Here is a 26,422-nt window from a genome sequence, read left to right on the forward strand (position 1 = left end):
GGGGTGACACAAGAGCTTACAGTCTATGAGGATGAGGGGGTGACACAAGAGCTTACAGTCTATGAGGATGAGGGGGTGACACAAGACCTTACAGTCTATGAGGTTGCGGGATGACACAAGAGCTTACAGTCTATAAGGATGAGGGGTGACACAAGAGCTTACAGTCTATGAGGATGAGGGAGTGACACAAGAGCTTACAGTCTATGAGGATGAGGGAGTGACACAAGAGCTTACAGTCTGTGAGGATGAGGGGTGACACAAGAGCTTACAGTCTATGAGGATGAGGGGGTGACACAAGAGCTTACAGTCTATGAGGATGAGGAGGTGACACAAGAGGTAAAAGAGGCTGTATAATGGTCCAGCCATTCTCTATAAGCCTATAGCATTGCCAATATGTCAACTGTCTAAAGAGAAACTCTCAATAGAATAAGACTTATATTGTAGGACAAACCTTTAAGCCCTAAAGGCAGTGTCAAGAATAAACTATGCCTTAAAGCTGGATGTATTTTATTGCTGGATTTACATTGAGAAGACATGTATTAACTTAGAAAATATATTTACAGGCGCCCCCCTACTTAAGAACACCCGACTTACAGATGACCCCAGTTACAAACGGACCTCTGGATGTTGGTATTTTACTGTACTTTAGTCCTAGGCTACAATAAACAGCTATAACAGTTATCACAGGTGTCTGCAATTAAGAATTATTGTTAATCCTGGTTTTTATGACAACCCAACATTTTCAAAATTCAATTGTCACAGAGACAAAAAAAAATTGTCTGGGGTTACAATTATAAAATATACAGTTCTGACTTACATACGATTTCAACTTGAGAACCTACAGAACCTATCGTGTATGCGGGGACTGCCTGTGTATGCAAGGAATGAGGGAGAAATTAACTAAATGTATTGCTTGCCCGGTTTCACATCCGTGAAATGAAATCACTTTGACCACAGAAGTGCAGTTGTTTTCTCAGCATCCACTGGGAGGAGAACAATGAGGGCTTTAGGACCTGACAGAGGATGACAGTATAGGGAGGTGTAGATGCATCTATAAGCCTGCAAGAGTTCTAGGCAGCAGCATCAGTCCTGCTGAGGCAGAGGTAACCTCACATCAGGCACAGAGGATATATGCTACTAGGGCTGGGGACATCACACATGGTAAGGATTTACCTGCGACTCTCTGCAAGGACCATCTCCAGATATGGGGTTCCCTTTCTCCATCTTTATCATCCAAATGTCACTTTGGACTCTTTTGCTTGGTAAGTAAACTATTGGCGTGAAATATTTTGCTTACATCCACGTCCCTGCAATAGAAAGTTGTTATAGACATTTAGTATAACAAATACAATGTATCATTGCTGTAACAGTGTAACAATCTACAAGTTGGTTACTGTATATACAAGCCAATGACTAACACAGTTGTCGCAGTATGTTTCTTTAAATCTGCAGGGATCTTAGCTTCTTAGACTAGTTACCTCAAGTCAGGATAGTACCCAGGTAGTTCCTCCACTTGTACAGATGGAGACTCCTGTTGCTTGTCACTAGATAAAGACTCAGCAGAAATGAGCAATGAATAGAGAAATCCCATGCAATGTACTGTAGGATTAGATGTATTCCCAACCGTATTATCCGCATTATCCTAAAATGTATTACCATACCTGTAAAATCCTTTACGTTAGGCTGAAATATTAGAATAAATGCTGCATTGTAAAATGATGAATATCAATATTGCAATGACTAGATATAATTGGTTCCTTTGCACCATTGATAACAATAATACAGTTAATAATGGGTGTTTTTTTATGTTTCCAGTGTGTGTTTTTGTGTTTTGTTGGATTGTGATATGATTATGAATTATTGCTTCATGGGAAATCAGCTGATTAAGCAAATTTGAAAATCCATAATATAGCGCATACTTTTAGAGTACAACAGTATATATAGTCTATGCTCTGTGCTCTATGAATATATATGTGTATTTGGGGCCAGTTTTATATTAATAATGTGGGCTTTGATTAATCATCAGTCATATCGTGCAACTGCGGAAGTTAAGACTGAGTTGATATCACTAGTATCCATTATATGATGATTTAGCAAGAACGCATTTTCACATGCTGTATAAACAAGCAGAACTTGCAGTTGTTAGTCTCATATACTTCTACTGGTATATAAACAAGGGTCTTAATAAGCATTGGTAATATATGCCATTGTTTATATCTCAAGTACAATTGGTTCCTGCTGACAGTTTACAGTCATAATAGATTGTGAGTAACTATTGGCTTCTGAAATAATGAATTAAGAAAATTACCACCACTGCTGCAGTACCACTTTAAAGCACCTGGTGGCACTTTATCTTACCTCTGGTTTTCTGTAGGGCACAGAGTAAGGACTCATGCGCACAAACGGATATTTACGGCTGTGTGCTACACGACCCATACCGTACAGATAGCACATGGCCCCATTCATTTTAATGGTCAATACGGCCATCCATCCATTTCAATGGTCATATCGGCTACATTACTGTAGACAGAAAAAAGATAGAGCACGCTCTATCTTTCGCCGTATGTACAGCCCGGATGCATGGCCCCCTATGGAGAGGGGAGGTGTGTAGCACATGTTTGTGTGTATGCAGCCTAAGGTGGATGTGGACTTATTTTTTAGGATCTGTACTGATACCTGTAAAGTCACATACAGGAAATATATTGTACATTTATTTTTGCACTTCATTGATATCCTGCAAATCTCAAATCCAAGAAAAAACATTCTTCATCTATTGATTCAGTGATGCAGTTATACAATGATTCTAAAGTTGTACCGATGTATGGTAAAGTTGTGGCAGAATACTGATATGCAAGTGCATTGGGAGATATATATGAACTATTAGCTGGCTTGGATGTAAGTGGAATCTCTGATCATGGGAAATATTTAATTGGAATAAATTTTACAAGCACAGGACTCCTAATGGGAAGCTACAATAGTGCCATTTGTGAAAGGCTTTGTAATTCACAGCCCAGCCACTAGGGTTCTGTTTTGTAATCTCTTGACATCCCCAGATTATGGATTTGTCATCATATACTGATAACAGAAAAATATCAGTAATATTCAACTATTAGATACTAGAGATGAGCGAGTATACTCGTCCGAGCTTGATGCTCGTATTAGAGTACTCGGAACGGCTCGTTGCTCGGACGAGTATTTCCCCTGCTCGAGATCGAGCATTTAATTAAGAAAAGACAGTGAAGAACAGTGAAGCATAGAATAAAAACAGTGAACACAGGATCATTTAAGTGAAGAACACAGTGAAGAACACAGTGATGAACAGATTGCAGATGTTCGGAACATCTGCTCACTTAGCCGAAGACACGAGCGCCGACGCTGGATCAGGCATGCAGGAGCAGAGGCTGAAGCGGAGCAGGGCTGGAGCAGGCATCGGAGCGGGCATCGGAGCGGGGCTGGAGCTGGCATCGGAGCGAGGCTGGAGTAGGCATCGGAGCGGGGCTGGAGCAGGCATCGGAGCGGGACTGGAGCAGGCATCGGAGCAGGCATCAGAGCCGGGCTGGACCGGGTATGGAGGATCGGAGAGGGCATGGAGGAGCAGGCATCACGGAGGCTGGAGCAGAGCGGGGCTGGAGCAGGACCAACAGCACAGAAAGAACACAGTGAAGAACAGATTGCAGATGTTCCGAACATCTGTTAACTTATCGGAAGAGACGCACGCCAAGGGTGTTCTTCACAATAGTATGTGTAGAACAATGTGTGAAGAACACATTGCAGATGTATGGAAACACTTCACTGTGTTCTTTCAATGTGTTCTTTCAGTGAAAACATCTGCAAACATCTGCAATGTGTTCTTCTTTAGTGTTCTTTCAATCTGTTCTTTGAGTGAAAAATGCTCGAGTCTCCCATTGACTTCAATGGGGCTCGAGCATCGGGAAAAGTTCGTCTCGAAAAACGAGCACTCGAGCATTTTAGTGCTCGCTCATCTCTATTAGATACCCATTTATATCTAATACTTGTATAAGACAATGTAATATAAAAGTAGAGATTAGGTATTGGGATATCATCCATTATCCATATGTCTGTTCAACTAATAAAGTTCACTGAGATGTTAAATGGTCACTACATTTTCAACAAACTTTGCATAAATCAGTAATTCATGTGAGTTTTTTAGAACCAGACCCCTCCACACTGCACTGTGGGGAAAGCTACCATGCATGCAGCGCCATTTCTTATAACAGACGCAACGGGCAACGGACCTGGGTGCAACCCAGTGGAAGAAACAAGGGGTGCCTGAAGCCGGCCACTGACCCCAGCTTCTCTTCTATCTTTTGGAGCAGCACAACCCAGTTCTGTGAGCTAGGCCCGCACGCACACTGTGACGCAGCACCTCGTGATGTCATAGTGTGCATGTGGGCCAAGCTGGGGGCACCGGAAGAAAGTATATTTTTTATGTGCTGGGGGGGAGGCAACAGTGTGCATGGGCTACCTATATACTGGGGGGAGGAGGCATAAGTATGCTGGGTATATCTATATACTGGGGAGTGGCAGCAATGTGCATGGACTGACTTTATACTAGGGGAGGCAGCAGTGTGCATGGACTACCTTTATACTGGGGGAGGCAGCAATGTGCATGGGCTTCCTATATACTGAGGGAAGGAGGCAGCAGTGTGCTGGGGATATCTATTTACTAGGGAGTGGTAGCAGTATGCATGGGCTACCTGTATACTGGGGGGAGGCTTCAGTGTGCTGGGGCTACCTATATACTGGGGGGTGGCTGCAGTGTGCTGGGGCTACCTATATACTGGGGATGGCTGGAGTGTGCTGAGGCTACCTATATGCAGGGAGAAGCTGGAGTGTGCATGGGCTACCTATATACTGTGGTAGGGGGAGGCTGCAGTGTGCACAGTATACTGTGGGGGGACAGCAGTGTTCTGGGACTACCTATGTACTGGGGGCAGTGTGTGGGAAACCTATACACTGGGGGCAGTATCCTGGATACCTATATATTGAGTGCAGTGTGCAGTGCGACCAGAAATTGGTCCTGGTGCTGTGTCTCTGAATGAAGCTCAGTTCTAGTACTGTATTTATGTATTGAACTCCATACTGTGCAAAAATTGGTACAAGTACTGGTACACAAACTCCCATATACAGAACTGAGTTCTCAACTAGCCGCCTACAGCCACCACTTGGGGGAGCTCTGTGCATAGAAAACTTAGTAAACCTTCCTATTGAAGAAGTTACAATCTCATTGCTTTGAGCTTCTCTAGTGGTGTCTACCTGAAAATTCAGCAATAAATGTCTGGAAATAAAAGAAGTTAAGGGCCCCATAGAAGCTGTATGGTCTGTATATCAAAAAGGTGTCTGACTACTGGGTTTTTGTAAGACATAGTTGACATAGATTTCTGTAAGCTGTCCCTGAAGTCCCATAGAAGTGAATGGAGGGCAGGTTAAGCTTGTGCACATTGTTCCCCAGTAATCCCAGCCGCTGCTGTCTCAGTGCTCGGACCCTCATTTATTGTCTATTGTCTGTTGCTACAGAATTGTTAGATGTTCAGCAGAAAATACTTATTAACTTGAAACCACTCACTTATCTCAGCTGGTTTAAACCCCAAATTGTTATCACTGTGCTGTTAAATTGTAGGCTCTCTTTTGTTGAGCCTGCACTTATATTTTAGAGAATGTTATAAAAAGTACTGTATAAGAGCAATCCAATGACAGCAACCAAGCTATGGATCTCAAGCAGTTTAATAAGTATCATAAGGCATCAACACTATTTTCCACTATTTTTCAAGGCAAATTCCAGATAAAAGAAAAACCAGGCTTTGAATGGTGAAATTCCAGATGTCTGGAATTTAGACAGAACCAGTGCACTTTTCTTTATGACTTGGAACAAACAAAGCATCAAAATATTGTGCATGTAGCTTGTGTATGTAGCTTGGAAGAAATGTTGCTTTTGTTTTGTAAAAGGTTCTGAAGTTCATCTCAGGACAAGTCTTACTGTGATATTATGCAGGCGTTATTAATGGTGTGCTAATTCATCTATTGTAATGCAGCATCATATTTACAGCTGTTACACGCGACAGTCATTAATCAGAAGAATCCATCAGCAGCCAAGGAACAAACAATGCACCATGTCCACCATCCCACAGTCAAGATTGTAGAATTCCACATTACAAATTTTATTTTGTCTAGTCTTGTATGGAGTAAAGCTGACTGGTGCCGGTGTCAGCTGTTGACCCCCTACTAATGTGATAAGGACAGGGACAACCCCTTTAACTGGCGAAGTATACAATCAGGAATGAAGAGTTCTGGACTTGTAGGTATGTGGAGACTTTTAGTCATTAATGCTCCACTATGAGGATTCTGAAAAGTATGCCAAATATGAAATCAATGGCTCTAAGTCTCCACACGCCTGCAAGGTGCCCCTAATTGGCAAAGTTTCTGTAAGGAGATCTCTTACTCCCTGATGCTAGTCAATAGCCTCTCACTCAGCCAAACCAGTTTTTTACAATGTACTGAAGAGACGCAACCACTTCAAAACAGTACTGTCTGACAGAATCTGTTCCTTCTGATATACTAATTTAATTCTCAGGGGGTTTGGTATTGCCCCAAACCCCCTGAGGAAGCCACGCTAGGTGGCGAAACATGTCGGGGGGGGGGGGGAGGGCTAGGTTTTAATCCAGGGTACGAGAATAACCAAGCAGCAAGCAAGCTCAGATATCAACATAGAGGACCTGAAATCCAAACGGGCTCTATAGGGAAAACAAGGGGGGAAAAACCAGCAGGCTTTGGGTACAGCAGACTGGTCGAATGTATGCATGGTTCTGAACTACCCTACCCCAATCCTAAATCTTCCCCAACCCTACTTACATCCCATGTCAGAATGCTGATCGTCTGTCTGATTGCTACCCTAAGCAACAGATGACAATACAAGCTAAAGATAGTCCGATAGGAACCTGACAGGGAAAAAGGGATATTCAAAAAGACATAAATAGGCTAATCTCGAATCTCTGATAATTTTAAACAATATAGTACTGAGTCAGCAATAGAGATTCATTCACATTTTCTTTTTCTTTTACTAGATAAGAATTAAAAGTTAAATTTTAATATGCACTTTAGGGTTAAAATGGCCTATTGGCCCTCTGTTACTGTATATTTCATTAAAAAGTCACAAATAACAAACTCACCAAATAGACAAACACAAGCTAAAAGACAAAATAATAAATGAGAAGGTGCTCAGAGGTGAAAAAGATGGGCAAAAACTAGCAACACAACACAGAGAAAAGATAAATGACCCCCGTTGGGTTGTAGATTGGGCGTGATTTTCAGGCATCAAATCAAATTTTAATATTTTCTGATTAGCTTTGGCAAATCTCTTATATAGACGATAAAAATGAAAGTCTAACGAATTTGTTAAAAAGTTCAATAGTTCGATGAGCTTTTGATGGTTTCCTTCAATTGTACAGCTTCCATTATTATCATTTAAGTGAAAACTGAAAATCAGCAAAACGGAATAAGACTTTTTTTATAACAACAAGAAAATAAATGTTTTTTAGAGGACTATACCAAGGAAAGCAACATTAGGTGAACTTATACGAACAAAGAAAAATTGTTCTGACTTTTTTCATTTAAGAAAAAGAGAGAATAGAGGTATGTGCGTAGCTAGCTAAAATATTCAAAATGGGTGCTTGCCCGGACGATTAACATTGCATCTAATATTCTTCAATCGTTAAACAGTGTATCTGGATATCACCATACTCTCATGGTTTCTTCTACCACAAATAGCACACCATTTAGTAAAATGTAGAAAATTATATATACAGGCAGTCCCTGGGTTATAAGATAAGTTCTGTAGGTTTGTTCTTAAGTTGAATTAGTGTGTAAGTTGGAACTGTATATTTTATTATTCCAACCCCAGGCAAATTTTTTTTGTCTCTAATGCAATTGGATTTTGACCCCTTAACGGCGTGCGCCATAATAGTACAGCGTGCGGCGCGTGCGGGTGCATGGAGAGGGCTCACGGGCTGAGCTCTCTCCATAGCCGGTAAGTCTTTGATGCACATTGCAGCAAAGACATACCGGTAACACCCGTGCTAGTACCAGTCGCGGGTGTTATCCCACCGATCGTCGCCGGCAAAGCTGACGTTATCAGGGAGCGATGATCCATTGCTATGACAGCCTCAGGTTCTTCGGTTCTTCCAAAGAACCCGAGGCTGTCTCATTTTAAAATCCCCATATACTACCATACTGTAGTATAGCAGTTTATGATAGGATCAATCAGACAACCTAAGATTAAAGTACCCTAGGGGGTCAGAAAAATACTAAAAATTTAAAAAAGTAAAAAAAAAATGATAATAAAATTTCAGAATAAAGTAGACAAGTCATTTGGGCCGCACAGGGAAAGTCCAAGCCCACAAGAAAACGTCCCAAATGCTTTTTTTTACCATTTTGACTGCATTTGGATTTTTTTCCCGCTTCCCAGTATGTGGCATTGAATATTAAATACCATGAAGTGCAATCTGTTACGCAGAAAACAAGCCATCACACCGTCACAAGCCAGCTCTTTACATGTAAAAATAAAAAAGTTATAGATTTTTGAAGATGGACAATGGACATGAAATAACAAAAAAGGGCCAGATCATTAAGGAGTTAAAAATGTTGGGTTGTAATAAGCTTACAATAAAGTTCAATTACAGACAACTTTGGTAACTGTTACAGCTGATCACTGTAACCTCGGGCTAAAGTACAGTAAAATACCAACATCCAGAGGTCCGTTTGTAACTAGGGCTTGTCTTTAAGTCGGGTGTTCTTAAGTCGGGGACCACCTGTAAACATTTGCCAATATTGCAGACTAATCTAACACTGTGTGATATCATTGAGAAGAAAAGTCGGATGTGTAGCCAAAAAGGCCCCTACATTGGGCAGCATTCTACCCACTAATCTCTACGAAGATGAAAAGTAATGATAACCGGATCACTATGAAGGGTTTTGTCATAAATGTTGCTCCTTTGCTATTCCTAGCAAAACCTTTACATCTAGTCATTCTGTATTCGGTATTCTATAACCCAGTTCATTCATTGTAATACAGCATATGCCGTTCATCAAATACAATGCATACTATGTAAAAATGTATTTATATAGGATGTACCACAAATAGTTTAAAGAAAGGGTACCACTTACTAAACTGCTTTTTACATCACACCTTTAGGTGGCTGGAGACATGTTGAGGCAGGATGTTAGCTCCTTTAGCCATAAAAACAAGTGCATTTGCTTAAAAAGGCGCTTTTGAAAATTATTCTAATTGCTCTCAGGTACTCCTGGCACATCACAGACGGCACTTAGCAGCCTCCATATTACCCAAATTATTCACACCACCCTTCCCCTTTCTGAGAGCCGATGGTGTCACTGAGCTATCGGGAACTGGCGCGCAGTCAACTGCTCTGCGTGCGTCACCGGCTCTTGGGAAGGGGAGGGAATGTATAATTAGGGCAATAGGAGAGCGCCAAGCACCGTCTGTTGTGTGCCAGGAGTGCCGGAGACTAATTAGCATAATTTAAGAAGACTTTTTTTTAAGCAAAATCTCTTGTTTTTAAGGCTAAAAATGCTAACATGCGGCCTCAACATGTCTCAAGTTACCTAAAGGTATGTGTGATCTAAAAAGCAATTTTGTAGATTTTCTTTGTTTTTCACATTTTTCTTCAAATACAGCTAGTGGCAGGTTCCCATAGAGCCCTAGAAACTGTCTGACCCCCTTCTTTTAGATAAAAATTGTTTCCCTCAGATCCCTATAAAATCAGAGTTATAAATTTGCCTGGTATCCAGGGATCTATAGAGCGAGTTGAGGGGCTTGGACTAATGTTATCTGACCAGGATGACATCATCAAAGGTCCTTTAGCCTTTTAACATTAGCAAACTGTACACCATCTGACCACATAAAAAATCACAGCAGCCTGCATGGACCTCTACTCCTCTCCATGGAGGATGATATGCTGTGACTTCATGAGATATATGCTTGGTGTACAGTTTGCTAATGTTAAAAGGTTAAAGGACCTGCAATGAAGTCACCTTGGTCACATGACATTACTGCAGCAGGATGAGATAGCATGGGGTTGAGCTGCTGGATTCAAAGGGGTCACATCCACTTTGACTCGTTATAGATATCCCTGGATACCAGGTAAAATTATAAAGTTGAATTGAGGCAAACAATTTTAGCTAAAAGATAGGTGTCATGGTTACTTAGGCTCTATGGGAACCTGCCACTAGCTGTATTTTTGAAAAAGGTGGTGACATGTTCCCTTTAAACTATTTGTAATACATCCCATATAATAAATGTTACATAGTATGCATTGTATTTGAGAAACAACATATGCTGTATTACAATCTCCATAGCGATGTGTGGCCGCGGCGCCGTAATACGGGAAAAGATAGGACATGTCCTATCTTTTCCCGGGCTACGGAGCAGTACGGTGCCGCACGTGTGCTACACCGTACAGCTCCCGTAGGGCGCCGCGAGCCCATAGAAGTGTATGGGGGACATATATCGGCCGCATATACGTCAGCCGTATATACGTCCCCCATACTGTAGTGTGAATGCAGCCTAAGTGGTAGATTTCCTCTAAAGACACAAGTGAGAAGACATCTGTCTGATGTTAGCTCTGATACATCATCATCTCAGCTTTGTGACGGCATTATAAAGACTGGTGGGGATTGCAGTGCTCTTAGATTTAAAGTCATTGAAAAGGTTCATATACCTCACTGGGGTGGACATCTAAAAATGATTCTTCTAGATCTGAAGACTTTTTGGATATTCACTCACAATACGAGGGTCCAGTTTAGCTTAAACAAAAAAAAAACTAAATATAATTCCTTACTGTTGATGTATTTACGTATAAAGTACAGTAAGGGATATGAAATGTTCTTTTGTGCATTGCATGTATGTGATTTTTGGAATTATATTGTTATTATTAATACACCTTGTGCCGATTGGCTGTTCCAGTCAGGTGACACTAGGAGGCGTGTGTTTAAAAAGTAGGCTACTGTCATCAGACACGTAAGCCATTAATATGGTCTAATCCGAATAGTGTCGACCCCGCCTACTTCTTGCATTCTCCATTTTCACACCATGTCAATGTGCCATATGCTCGATTGAAAATAAAGGAACATGTGTTTTTTTTAGCAATCAATAATTATTTTTTTTTCCGGAGCTGGATGCTGTTTTGTACAGATTGCAATTTGTTATACCGGTAGTCGGGTGCCACATATTCATCACCTGCACAGGGTGAGCTCTTAATTTTTTCGTTTTGGTTTGGATCAAATAGATTCAGACCTGAATCTAAAGAAAAAATTTGGTGGAGCTTCATTGAAGTTAATCTTGAATGATTCTCTCATTACTATTGGCTATTTATACTACTTTTATACAAGTGCTGCTATGTAATCAGCAATATATACTCCCCATCATCAAAGTACAATGTTACTGTAACAGTAGGACCATGCTGCAACATAGTCATCGACTTTCCGTACAGAACACCATGAACACATGTGGGATCTGTCAAATAAAAAAAGTGTACAGGAATATTAATAACGAGTCTATTTGTTTTGTTTTGTTGGTGTTTTTTTACTGTAATTTATGTTTGAGGAATTTCCTACTTTGACTAATCTTGATGGATGCTATGGATTTGCCCTTCTAGACACTAACCTGATCAGCATTCAGAGCATTCCTGGCACGGTTACCCGCTTTTCTCTACGTCTTTATTTCTGACTTTGCTACATTGCTGCTGGTATTAAGACTTACATATGGAGAATTGTCCTACAATTACAGTGCAGTACGTGAGAGCATTGCAGTTTTTTAAGTGGATGCTCGCAAAGTGTTTTACAATAAAAAATCAATTACAAAGAAAGCAAATTATACTGTTGAAGGCAGTAACAGCCCATTAAACCAACATGAGCGTCTCCTATTTTATGGCCAGCCTTTAGTCTGCAGCTCCAAAATCTGTAAGACAGCTTTCTCTGAAGATCTCTTTTTACTAACTCCTATATATACTTTTGTGTCAAAGTGTTACATTATGTTCCACAGAACATGGGTTCACTGGACAAATGCGGATGACCACCATTCCACATGACGTATCCCAAAAGGGAAGGGAAACCCTTTAAATGTTCTCTTCTCTGAATAAACCCTCCTGGTTAAAGTATTATTCTAGTGGGTGAGTTGTACCTATACATATTGATCCCTTTCATTATAGGTGTGATTCTTAGTCTGACCAGTGCTTGAGTTCCTTATTAGATGGGTTAATAGACAGAATCTCCAGTGTTGTTCTTCGAGCTGCAGTCTTCAGGCCCCTGCGGGACTCTGAGCCAAACCAGATCTCCAGCCTAAAGCTACCTATAAAAGGCTGTGAGCAACCTTTCCCGAACACCATCCAATCATCAACCTTGAACTAGTTAAGCTGTTCTCTTCTGTAAGTTTATGGTCGACGTCCCTTGTCCCGTGTGATCCCTGCCGCCAGCTGCTAATATCAAAGGCACCGCATTTACCATCCACCCAGGGATCCTTAGACCTATAGGTCAGGAGTGCCCCATGGAGAACTATCATTCATCCTCAGCCTCTCCCTCTCTTTTCTTGCAATTTGTCTGTCACAGACCTACCTGGCGTGGACGAGGCCTGTTAGTCTGGTACCCAGCAACTGTGACCACACTCCGCCAGACACTCAGGTACCATAGAGAATCCACCTGCCCCCAACCCCAAAGAGGCCCAGGTGGGGGATGTTGCACAAGCATTCTGAGGTGCAGAGATCTTGACTTCAGAGGTAAACTCTCCATCTCCGTAACTTTATACAACCAACTACAAGAGAAACCTACACTATCCCATCTTTTGTTTACTGCTGTATGTGATGTATATTGATCAGATGGATGCCAATTCTTCAGCTAGTACATTTCTTTGCATTCACACGTAAACGTGTCGAAAAAAAAACAAAATATGAACATAGGCTTATACATTGACATCTCAGGTCCCCTCAGAGTGTTGGATGTCCCTTGTATCCCCGGCTCTGAAGGCACTGCTATGTTAGCTCACATTTTAAATGAGTAGAAAAACAGCATAGGATTTTGTACACTATAATGTAGCTTATATAGCTATCTATCTTATTATTGTATACCATTGAACAGCAGCATTCAAGTGGTTAAGTTGCCTTATTATATATCAGTAAAGAAATGCAGCCTATTATTTGATTGACTGCAGCACATCCTGAGGGAGAATGAAGGCTATTGATGCTGGATTTCAGATGTGTCATAGGAATTTCAGAGGAAAGTGGGATCAAAAGAGGATTTGATTCTCTGCTCTGCTTCAGGACCATGACGCACTTCAGAGAATCCATACTAATTACGTGCAGGTAGTGCCCCGGACAATATTTGTAAAACGTAGTGGGACACAATTACTCTTAGACTAGGACTTCGAGTTTGAATCCAAAATGTTAACTCCTTGCAGATCATTGGTAGACTTTCAATGAGTAGGCATTTAACCCTGTAAGCTTTGCATCAAATGCTTTGCTGTGGCTTATGGGAAAAAGAGCATGGAATTATCGGAAGCGAGCATGGAATAAGTTGCGAAACCATCTAGAAAAAAAATACACCATATGTTGCATGGTGCGTTTTCTGATGTAAGAATACTAGCCAACTAAGACTACAAGACTACAAGCCAACTAATAAAAAGTGTAGAGTTCTATTCAGCACAGTATAAATTAAAAGTTACATTAACTCTATCCCTCATTATAGTTTCTAGCCCCAGCCTTAGGGAATGTGACTAAGGATGAGTGGACCTGTTCGAGTTGAGGTTCGTCCAAACATGAATCTTAAAGCAGTAACGCCCATGACCGGTGCTGGCACCAATCGTTTGTGTTATCCTTTAAATGTCACCAGCAGAGCCGCCAATGGCATTTGAATTCTGGCAGCATGCACATGTCACCATTTTGCTAAGGAATGTCGCTCCCCGTGAAGTCATTAAGGAGTGATGATCCAAGAGTAAATGGTGGCGTGCTCATCAATAAGATTAAGATCTCGTTACCGGCACTCATTGTGGATGTAACTGCGGTGGAGGTGAGCCAAAGGCCGAACCCGTATCCAAACTTCTGGCTAATGGCCAGATTCAGCTTTGGGGATGCAAACCTACAACATTCGGCATGGACCCAGTCAATGAGATTTAGGTCTATTCATCGCTAAATGTGATATATCTATATAAACACATTCATCCTTGGACTGCTTAGTTGCACCACCATGTTGGCTGTTCAAGAAATAGTTGTCTGTATTTCTTTAAGAAATATGATTTGAGTCTAATACATGGGTTTCGTGCTTGAGAAAAAGCATGTTAGATTTTCTTGCTTGGTTTTTAAGCTTTGACGTAAAACAGTCCATTCTCAATATAAATATACAAATTAGCACAGTGACAACTCAGTTGTCAATTGTCAATACATAGAGTGAGATTCTTAGATACACCAATTTATCTTAATCATATACTGTATATTGTGTTTGTGATGTGCCGTACCCCTTACTTTAGGTAAAAATAGATAGTTGCTGGGTGTCCTTTACAGAGATGTGACAAAGCATCTATATAATTACTGTGAGAAAATTGCAGAGTCATTTAAGATATGATTTTACTTTGTCTGAAAATGACTCTTAGCTCAAACATAGATGGTTCAATTCAGTAAAGCATTTTGTATAATTTCCAGGTAGATATAAAATACCAGCAGAAGATAATACACTGGCAGCATGAGGGACATAAAACAAGTCTTTAAATGGTAACATTTTTTACATTTTATAATACACTTATAAAGTGAATTCCAATAAATTTGATGCCAAGATACATATTGTTACAAGAAACTGGTGTGAACTTCTACAGATCTCCTGCTGATTATACCAAATATAACTTGGTATGTAACTGATATCCTATCCTTCCAGGACCCTCTCCTTCCCTACAAATACAGGCGGTCCCCTACTTAAGAACACTCGACTTACATACGACCCATAGTTACAAACGGACCTCTGGATATTGGTAATTTCTTGTACTTTAGTCCTAGGCTACAATAAACAGCTGAAACAGTTATCAAATGTGTCTGTAATGAAGCTTTAGTGTTAATATTGATTCTTATGACAACCCAACATTTTTAAAATTCAATTGTCACAGAGACCACCAAAAAAGTTCTGGCTGGGATTACAATGATAAAATATACAGTTCCGACTTACATACAAACTCAACTTAAGAACAAACCTGCAGACCCTATCTTGTATGTAACCCGGGGACTGCCATCTAACACTAGACCCCTTCCCCAAGGGACTTTTAACTACTGTATCGGTTGCCTCTTGGAACTGAGATGTCAGAATAAAACATTGGGGAGAATCAGCAACGATAATTAAACTTTTAACAACATTTTATAAATGAATAGTGCCGAAGGCATTTAAATCCCGGTGCTGCGTGGGGAGAACATGGGGGATCAGTGTGGGCACATTACTTGGGGGGCTGTATAGGGATTTCTCCTGTATTGTCTGTAGCTGTATATACTCTCAGTAAAGTTGATATTGGCACAACCAAATGTGAGGGGTTTATGTACAGGAGGGGGCATAACTGAATGTGTGATACACATGGATTGGGGCCCGTTCCCCTGGATCTTTTACCACCCGAACACGCCCCTGAACACAGATAATTAATTTGCAAAACGTTCACAAACGTTTGCATACAATTAGCATTTTGACAAGGACCATTAAGCCTTCAATATGCTGGGTTTTAAAAACCACAACTTTTAAAGATACTTATGAAGTTTCTACACTACCTTTTCTATAATGGGACAACACACTTGTAAAAAAAAGAGGTACACATCAACATTGCTTCATGAAAAAACAAATGACCGTGGGTCTTCATTAGTAGAGGAAATGAAATGATAATCACAGTGAGAATATAAAAGACAGCAATTATAACGTGGCGAAGAGATGACGTTCACATTAAAAGCCATTGTTTGGATAATTGGAACAAAACAACTAAGAAGTAATTAAGAAGGCCGATAAATCACAAGATAGAAATGTCTAGACCTACGGATGTCTAGCTGTGTTATGATCGCACATCAATGTTTATAGTGGGAATACTTCATTTAATAAACTAACACTAAATGTTATCATTGCATACAGATTAGCAGATACTAGATTGTGCATGGGATAAATAAAAAAATTAAGGATTGATGATATCAAAACAGATAACGATGGTAACATATACAGTACACAAATGGAATTTAGAATGAATTCATAAAAGTATACAGGCCTCAAGATTCTCTGTTTTTTGCTGGCCACAAGCAATGTGATGCTTACTAAATGGGGCACATTTATTTACCCGGTCCTGCGCGTTCCCCGATCCGGAGTGTCTGATAAGAATGAACTCTGCTGTGATTCACTATGATCATGAGCCTGATATCCTGCATGTGTCTCTCCCCGCTCAGGTCTGCCGGAGTGCACCATCTTCTTCCCTGTGCATGTAAGTGCATGGCTTGCATTTTAAAGTTAAATCCCGTGCTCTGTCCGAATCAGTCGGATCGTCCAAAAGCCTGCCCCCATTTCTGTCCCATGAAAGCCGGTGCCGATGCGCGTGCAACACAATCCCCTTCTAAATCCCTGTCCCAGCGGAGCAATGGCGGAAAATGGCGGAAAACCCAACGGAAATGTGGCCGCGGGACCCTTAGTAAATAAGCCCCAATGACTGCACCCGCCCCAACGAAAAGGGCCTGCCCTATCTTTTGTGGTGCGGAGGCGATCAAAATGCTCCCCGTGTGGTGATATGATGCCTCTCAGTGCATGCACCGCACTGTGAACATGCCCAAAATAATTCATGGGGCTGTGAGTTAGCTGCAGTTTGTGTGCATAAGGAACTCTAAACTCTTTCAGTCACCAAAACCCATAGACCTCTTTAATAAGATCATCACCTAGAACATTTGACCCCAAACTAGACCGTAAAAATTATTTAAGAACTACCCCAGAACACTAGAATGTATTCTGACTACTAATGCATTATTGTACAATAATATTATTTAGATCCTAAAAATAATACCCTAGGCTAGACCTCTAAAGTTCACCAGACCCCAGACAACCCTATAAATTTAGATTCTAGACAAAAAAACCTGTTTACTCCTCTCCAATCACAGATACCAACACTGTTCACTGATATTACTATAGATCACATATTACGATTACTTTTTAAATTAAAATTCCATCTACTTTATTATATATAATAAATTATTATAAAATTGTAATTATCAGAGCTCCATTACAGCCTAAATATGGTCCACATTCAGGGACGGTGCCACCACCAGGCATACCCAGGCAAGTGCCGGGCCCAGAACTGCTGGGGGGGGGGGGATATGCCGAGATCTCAGTCTTCAGCAGCCTGGAAGTGCCTGGTGAGGGGGACTGTATATATTAAAACCATGATGGGGTGGCACATGATTAAACTATGAGGGGGCTATATATAAAATAGCTATGACATGGCTGTTTAGAAATTATAAAACTAGGGAATATTTTAGTTAGTTTCTGAATTTTTAATGCGGCCACGTGAGTTCACTGCTACAGGACCCACTAATGCTCTCTTGCCCAGGGGCCTTTTGAGACCCGGAACTTGCCCTGCTCTCATTCTTCATGAAGAACACATACTGTAGTTCTCTAGTACTAGATCTTTTACTATTTTTACAGTCTGGAACATCTACTACAATATTAGTGAAAGAAGATCTTTACAAATTGTGTTACAATTACTAACATTATAATATAATCTTATGCTTAGTAGACCTAAATGTCCAACACAGTGAGGCTCTAGTATTGTACAGGTATTTAGTCTCTTATTATTTTACTCCAGTACGTGTCAGTATGTTGTGAAGTCGTGTACAGTACCTGCTTGGTAACTAGGTTTGTCTTCACAATATATAGGAAACGTGCAATCTGTGGAGAAACTCTGGATTATTCTAGGAAAAGTCAATATCTTTCTCACTGTGCGAATGACATGACATGATGCGGTATCTCCCCATTTATTATTACACATGTTTTTGAGAGAAGAGGGGCTAAATGTAACTAACTGTAGAAGACAAATCAATATAGAAAAGTGTGGTAATCATTCAAGGGGTCATTATTTTTATAGACGTGCTAGAAACAGCAGTTTTAGCTACTTCATTTGTTATTTGAATGTCATCCTTCCTGAATTGTCCTCCCCCTGGTATAGTACAGTCTATCCTCCTATACACTGCTTTCTGGCCCTCAACATGGCCACCGATGGAGGAGCAGTCCCATCCATCATCACTCTTCACTGAACGAGCAGTGTTTTTCAATGGCGGCCACTGAGCCACAGGTCTGTTGTTCTGGAATTTCTGGAAAATAAGTGTGTGCCATATTTTTAGTATTTTATGCTAATAAATATACCTCCATGCATTCTAATGTTTTATCATGGTGCAGTGCACTGGAGCTGACATGAAGTAAAATTGCACAATAAATTAATGCGATAATAAAATATGAGGAAGGTACCTAAGTTTGTCCACATTAGATAATGTTAGCATGTCAATAAAAAAAAAAATCTAAATAGTTTTTTAACTGTTCCATTTACATGGTACAGATCATTCATTTTTACATGTAAGGACTTGACACAGATAATTCATCCAATATAACCATGATAAATGGGATTTTCTGGTTATAATGTGTATACTATATATTCTCTAGAATGATATAATAATTTACAATCAATTATGATTTGGTTAGAAGAGACTGTAAGGGGCACAAGTTGAGTTTTTATGTCGTTTTTTTTAAAGCCTTGGAAGAGTGTATTGAGAAAAGTGAAATACTTTTATGTTCTGAACTTGGGTTTGAAATCAAAAACTGTAGCGACAACAAAACCTGAACATGTATTCTCACTGGATGTATAAATTGTTGGCACAGAAACTAATACACTTGAATGGAGTCAGACTGAAATACTAGACACATCGGCAAGAATAATACTACATCAAGATGAAAGTACCAAATCCTTTCTAATCTCATAGAACCCTTTTATCAGTAACGTTGGATGAGTGCGCTAGGCATCTTTGCCTATGTGTTATGGTAATACTGGAAGTGTCCTTTTCAGGCTATAATCTGATAAAGTTTGGCTATACAGAGGAGCAGAGTTTAATATAATCTTTGTATCACCCTTTAATCTCCCAGTAGTCTTGCATTGGCAGCAGTAGAACAGAATAACAGAAAAACATAGGAATAAAGCTCAGGTCTATCACCAGAGATGTCCAACAAGAATACAAGGAAACAGAAAGCGAGTCAAAGATAGAAACTGGATTACTCACCAACCTGTATCAGATATTAAGACTAAGTAGACCTACAAGCCCAACCACAATTCTCAAAGCTTGAAAAATTAACAACTACAGCAAAAGAATGGAAAAGAAAAATAATATAATAACAAAGGGCTCTGGGGAGAATTCAGCAGTCTATGGTACATACAAGAAAAAAACACTATTCCTAATCATCGTTTAACCAGCAGCTCTAATTTTTGGAGTCTTTGAATCATCTTCTGATCTGAATTTTCGGTCCTTTCTGCTAGTGGGTAGAGATCAAGCTTCCACTTACTGTTCTTCTTCCTTCTCTCTTTAACGAGGACCTGTCATGGCCATTAAGGAGACTAAACCATCCGCAGCTCCTTATGGACCAGTGGCTTAGGGTCCCAAATCGCCCTTCATATTGTCCCTCCGTGGCCGCTAGTAAAATAAAAAAAAGTTATACTTACCTTGGTCCGGTGCTCCGTGCGCCTGCGCCGTTGAAGTTACAGCACTCGTGCAGTAAAGTCAGGGTGTAGCATCCTGGCATCATTGAAGAATTGTGGCCATGGAGGGACTTGGAAAACAGTTATTTGGGACACTAAACTACCGATCCATAAGGACCTGTGAATGGCTTAGTGGCCCAAATCGCCCTTACAGGTCCTTTTTAAAGCTTCTCTGCAATCTGTGCTTCTGTTGTATGTGTCCGAGCTGGCAGGCGCAATGTAATGATGTCATGTGAGCCACCATGCTGCAGGGCTTCTTATTTTTTAATTGAGATAGCAGGGGGGATATAATATGAGGGGAAGCTACTTTGTAGGGGCATAATATGAGGGGGAGCGGGGCACAATATGAGGGGGAGCTATAAAGTGAGGAGGGGAAGGGGGCGGCAGGCACAATGTAATGATGTAATGTGAGCTCACATGCTGCAAGAGAACAGGGAGAGGTGAGTATCTGTGTTTATTTTTTTTCTTTGAGCAGCGGGGGAAGCTGCTAATATTGGGGAAGCTACTGAGTAGGGGCATAATATAAGGGGACCAAAATAAGAGGGAGAGCTGCTGAGGGGGGCACTATGTGTGGGAAGTTGAGAGGCACAATATCAGGGTAGCTATAAAGTGAAAAGGAGAAGGGGCCACAATGTGACAGGGAGTTTGTTGGGGTAAAATGTGAGGGGGAGATGGAGTGCACTGATTGGTGAATTATACTGTGTGTGGGTGGAGTATGGGGTGAAGTAAAAGGTGTAACTTAGGGCAAATTGTCCCTCTTTCACTGCTGTGAAATTGAGAAGTATGGTTTTGTGCAAAGTTTGTCAACAAGTTAATGACCATTTAAAGAAAGTAAAATGATCAACATTGCCCATTGGGTAGTGATAGAAATATTGTCCCACATTTACTAAGGTCCTTGTGCCAGTTTTCAGTCAGACAATACAAAGTGCTCAGTCGGACCATGCGCAACATTTATCATGCAAAGTCCCACAGAAGTGTATTGCACGCTACCATGTTGAAGGTAGACCAAAAAAAGTTGGTGCACTCTGTTGGAGCTGTGCAGGGAGCACCAGATTCATGAAGAACGTGCGCCAGAGATATTGAATCTAGCGCACACTGCACTATACACGGGCAAACTGCACATAGTACAGACTGCACTGTTTTTAGTAAATGTGCCCCATTGTGCTTTAAACTTTCCCCCAGTCTCCTACTGGTGGCTTATTGCTTCTCCATTAAGACCCCTACTGTCCACTCACAACAACCTCTTACCTCTTCACTGCTGTGACAATTTGGAGATCATTGTTGTGGCGCTCTTTGTAGGTTCCCGCATTTGGGTCCTCATTAAACCGTAATGATAATAATCATTGTACATTACACTTTGTACATTACATTAATGATAATTAATGTACATTTCTAAAAGCTTTTCTTCAGTAGTTTGGTTGGAGAATGACCATATGTAAAGGACAGCTAACAACTTTCTGTGTTGGGGAGCCTAGTATAATTTTCTGAAGGAAAATATTAGCCTTTTGCTTAAAGACATTACAAAACTTTGCCATACTTAACTTTAATCATTTTATTCCGATTAAACAAACTACAAATCCACATCACTTGATCTGTGTTGGATTTTGTAAAGCTAACTTCACATTGAATAAGGTTTTCTATGGCCCATCATACAGGCCGTAGCTGGAAGCAGTGAGATATTCATACACACTGCCTTTGTGTTTGTGAAGCTTTGATGCTGGGGTCTTATATAGTCACACAGCTGCAGGGAAAGTTTTACAAACCTATAAAACCACACTATGGCCTCCTATCTCCACTGGTACCAGAACACTCACTCTCCAGTATTTTACTCCGACATCATATGGTCACAGCTAATTTTTCTGTAGAAATGACAATAGTGTATTGTAAGCTATAGAAGAATGATGTATGTGCTGTTGAAACAGAATGAAGCGTCAGATTCCGAAACACATGACTTTGACGGATTCCACACAATCTTTTTGTCTTGCCAATATAAACAAGTTTCTGTTCCCTATTCATATATTTTATATAAGCCCATTGTTGGACTGGGATAACTTAGGCCTACCAGTAAAATCTGATCTTGGGGCCCACCGCAGCTATAAGTTTGTTACATAATCTATTAATATAGTCTGTATGCTAAATATATGTATAAATTCCAGAGAGGGTACCTTATCCAGCACTACTTATGCAGGGCCTGGGGGCCCACCGGTGGATCCACCTGATCACCTGTGGGCCAGTCCGAGCCTGTGTAAGCCTTTCATTTGGGTACATTAGACTAAGTATGGAGGGAATTTCAAACATTTTCATATTGTCTTATGTATTTTCATGTAGACACAGTTTTTTAATGGCTTAGCTACCATTATGGGACAGAGGATTAAATCAATGGAAATGGGAAAATGGGAAAAAAGGAAAATCACAGGTGCCTGCAGTAGAATTGTTCTCAAGGCAGTCTACCTACTAAATGTATATCATTTTGTTATGCCTTAAAACTTAAAATTACTTTAACTTTTTAATAGTTCAGCACATGAAGCTGTGTGAGATGTCATTTTTGCAGAACCAGCTAAGTCTTTTACTGATACGAATTTCTGAACTGTGTGAACTTTTGGAGACAAAGGGGCAGATTTATCAAGCTGTCTGAAAGTCAGAATATTCCTAGTTGCTCATGGCAACCAATCACAGCTCCCCTTTAAAATATTCATGAGCACTGGTAAAATGAAAGCTGAGCTGTGATTGGTTGCCATGAGCAACTAGGAATATTCTGACTTTCAGACAGCTTGATAAATCTGCCCCAAAATGTCAAAAAAGCATTCATACTGTATAGCAGTATATTGTGAATATACTGCATGTTGTCAAATGACAGGACTGGGACCCTGTGAGACTGTAATCTTGAGAAATCTCACCCCATGCTTCCAGAAGCCCCTCCCACAAGTTGGATCGGCTTGATGGGCACTTTTTGCGTACCATACGGTGAAGCTGCTCCCAGTTCAGCTCAATGGGGTTAAGATCTAGTGAATAGGCTGGTGACTCCATTACAGATAGAATAACATCTGCCTGCGTCTTCCCTAAATAGTTGAACTATCCCTAAATAGTTCATGCATAATTTGGAGGCGTTTTGTGTCATTTTCCTGTTGTAGGATGAAATTGGCTCCATTAAGTGCTGTCCATGGGGTATGGCATGATGTTGCAAAATGGAGTGATAGCCTTCCTTATTCTTAATCCCTTTGACCATGTACAAATCTACCACTTTACTAGCACCACAGCCTCCCCCCCCCCAGACCATCACATTACCTCCACCGTGCTTGACAGCTGTCGTCAGGCATCTTCCAGCATCTTTTCAGTTGTTCCACGACTCACAAATGTTCTTCTGTGTGATCCAATTACCTCAAACTTAGATTCATCTGTACATAACACTTTTTTCCAATCTTTCTCTGTCCAACGTCTGTGTTCTTTTGGCCATATTATTTTTCCTTTTATCAGCCAGTCTCAGATATGGCTTTTTCTTTGCCACTCTGCGTTAAAGGCCAGCATCCTGGAGTCACCACCTCACTGTAGAGGTTGACACTGGCATTTGGTGGGTACTGTTTAATGAAGCTGCCACTTGAGGACCTGTGAGTCAAACCAGACACTCTAATGTACTTGTCTGGTTTCTTAGATGGGGCCTCCTACTTCTCTTTCTACTCTGGTTAGAGCCTGTTTATGCTCTCCTCTGAAGGGAGTAGTACACACCGTTGTAGGAAATCTTCAGTTTCTTGGCAATTTGTTGCATGGAATGGCCTTCATTTATAAGAACAAGAATAAACTGTTGAGTTTCATATGAAAGTTCATTTTTCTGGCCATTGTGAGAGTTTCATAGAACAAACAAATGTGATGCTCCATACTCTCAACCAGCTCAGGAAGGTCAGTTTTATAGCTTCTCTAATCAGCCAAACTATTTTCAGTTTTGTTAACATACTTGAACAATGGTTTTCGCAGGTTTTCTAAACATCCATTAACCTTCTTACACAGTTAACAAACACAATGTACCATTAACTTACTGAAGTGTTACATTAGCTTGATTGAGAAAATAAGGAAATTTCTAAGTGACTCCAAATTTTTGAATGGTAGTGTATAGTTACCTTATGGTACACAAAGCGGTTAAAGATATTAAACTAGTTCTTAAATCACCCCATTGAAATCAGCATTTAGTAGGGCACCGTCTAGGTTTTATATTTTTAATGGATCAATATACATATAAATTTTTTTACACAGCATGTGTCCATTCTATTAACACCTAATACCCTGTTTTATTTTTGTGATTCCACTTTTCACTTCCCACCTTCAAAAATGTATAACTTTTTTAGTTTTTCATGTACAGAGTTGTGTGAGGCCTTGTTTTCTACTTAACAAATGGTACTTTGTAGTGACGACATATTTCATGCCATGTACTGGGAAGCTGGAAACAAATTTAAAATGCAGTGAAATTGGTGAAAAACATGTTTGTGCCATTTTCTTGTGAGCTTCGTTTTTACAGCTCTCACTGTGCACTCTTAATGACACATGTCCTTTGGCTTGGCAAAATCACAAGAATGCCAAATTTTAAATACATTTTAAAAAAAAATGTAAACCTCCTGTATGAAAAACAAATCTTTGTTTTCACATCTTCTGAATCTTATACATTTTTCATACTTCCATGCACAGAGCTAGGTAAGGTGTCATTTTTTGCAACATAAGCCATTTTTGTAATGACTACACTATATGACCTTTTAATCACTTTTTATTAAATTTTTGATGGAGGGGGCTCAACCGTGAGTCCTCTCCATACTACCTTAATGTACTTGTGCCATACTAGTACGTCACAAGTCGTTTAGGGGTTACCCTTAACCATTTTCACTAAACGTTTTCCCACTAAATAAAATTCTCACATCTCAATCTCCTAGTGATGCTAACACAATAATGATCATTTTAACCCCTTACTTTACAATTTTACTCAGTTTTATTGTTGTTTTAGCTCCTATCACTCTTTGGGCTGGTCAGTGTAAGATTCCAGGGACTCTCTAGGCAGACACATTGGGGCAGATTTATCAAGTGTCTGAAAGTCAGAATATTTCCATTTGCCCATGGCAACCAATCACAGCTCAGCTTTCATTTTACCAGTGCTCATGAATATTTTAAAAGGGAGCTGTGATTGGTTGCCATGGGCAACTGGAAATATTCTGACTTTCAGACACTTGATAAATCTGCCCCAATGTCATGCATCTAGTTCTGTGGGGTGACAATGCGGTTGCATTGGGGTACAGGTGTATATATAAACTTTCATCTGACTTCTGTACTAACACATGGAGACAAAGATGAGACAAATCAGAGATGCATGAGATGCAAGATGCCTATTACACAGAGGCTGACAGACTTTTACACTGTTACAGTGTGAGCCCTGCTACATCTCACAGATATGTGCCGGTCTCCCCCTTCCTCTGGATCACTTATCTTCTTGTATCTTGTAGTTTGCAGCCTCTTTCTCTTCTCACAATCTCCTGGCAGAAAGTGATCAATGAGTGTCTCTGAGCTCTGTGCAGGGGGCGGGGCTACAGACATTCAGCAGAGAGAGACATAAATCTTATCTGCACACTGCAAATGCAAATCCAAGATGGCGGCCCCCTGACCCTGTGTCAGAAGTTACAGGGTAATGTCTAGGGGCAACTGAAATTGAGTACAGAAGGACTGGTAAAGACAGGTTGGACTAATATCTGTGAAAGGCTGCATTTTTGTTAAGACATTTTTGTGAATTAGAGAATGTGTTATTTTGTTATCCTGAGTTCATTAAAGAAACTTGTCTTTGTGGGAATACCCCTTTAATGGGTCAAAATGCCACCTTTGAAAAATGGATAGTTGCTAAAATATACTCTTGAACTTCATTTGTGCAACATGGATGCAACTTGTCTGTTAAAAATAGACACTCAGATCCAAATCAGATGCAAAACAGATGCAAATTGGCTTTGAAAAATGACATTAATGCCTGTTTTTCACAGCCGAGTATCAGCCTGGTCATGAGTATCTAGCCGTAGAGATGCCATTAGGAAGAAGGAGAAAGATATACAGGGAGTGTGGAGAGGAGGGAGAAATGCAAACAGAAAATAATGCTGTGGTAGGTCCATGACCCTGGACCGCCCGCGAGCTGGATTTCACAGACTGACCACAGTGCAGAGGAGGGAACTCTGAGTATCATAATGAGATCATATATATCAGACCCTTTTTCCCTGATAAACAGCATCTTTGAACTGCAATCATAATAAGGGAAGCAGGAGTCACCTTGCATCAAGTATGACCAGAAGTGCACCACCAATTACACGACTTGGGCAGTGCCAGCTGCTGAATGATGGGGGGGGGGCATCTTGGAGCAGTGCTGCTCCCCTCCCTTTGTAGGTAAAACACAGCTGGCTGCGGCCCAAGACTGGGCCATGGGACACCCAGTCCCGAGCCAAAGAACTTAAATTTTTTTTTTCCTCGGCTACGGCTCCTTCTTTTATTGGCAGCGACCTTCCTGCACACGCACACCATGATGTCACACGGCCTCATATTGTGTATGTACCTGCAGGGTGCTTCCAGGAAGAGAAGATGGAGCCGTGGGAAGAAGAAGCC

At 40.6% G+C, this 26,422-nt stretch overlaps 1 protein-coding gene across 1 annotated transcript in view; it reads left to right on the plus strand.

Annotated features, from left to right (window-relative positions):
• The first annotated feature begins 1,071 nt into the window (after nucleotides 1-1,071).
• LTK (leukocyte receptor tyrosine kinase) overlaps nucleotides 1,072-26,422 on the plus strand; it is a 106,545-nt gene continuing 81,194 nt past the window's right edge. Inside the window, exon 1 of the mRNA XM_072115705.1 lies at nucleotides 1,072-1,262. Coding sequence (XP_071971806.1) covers nucleotides 1,205-1,262 — 58 coding nt within the window. The 5' untranslated portion in view covers nucleotides 1,072-1,204. The remainder of the gene's footprint in view (nucleotides 1,263-26,422) is intronic.

The sequence above is a fragment of the Engystomops pustulosus genome, chromosome 7 (genome assembly GCF_040894005.1).
Source record: "Engystomops pustulosus chromosome 7, aEngPut4.maternal, whole genome shotgun sequence".
In the NCBI taxonomy this organism is placed as follows: Eukaryota; Metazoa; Chordata; class Amphibia; order Anura; family Leptodactylidae; genus Engystomops; species Engystomops pustulosus.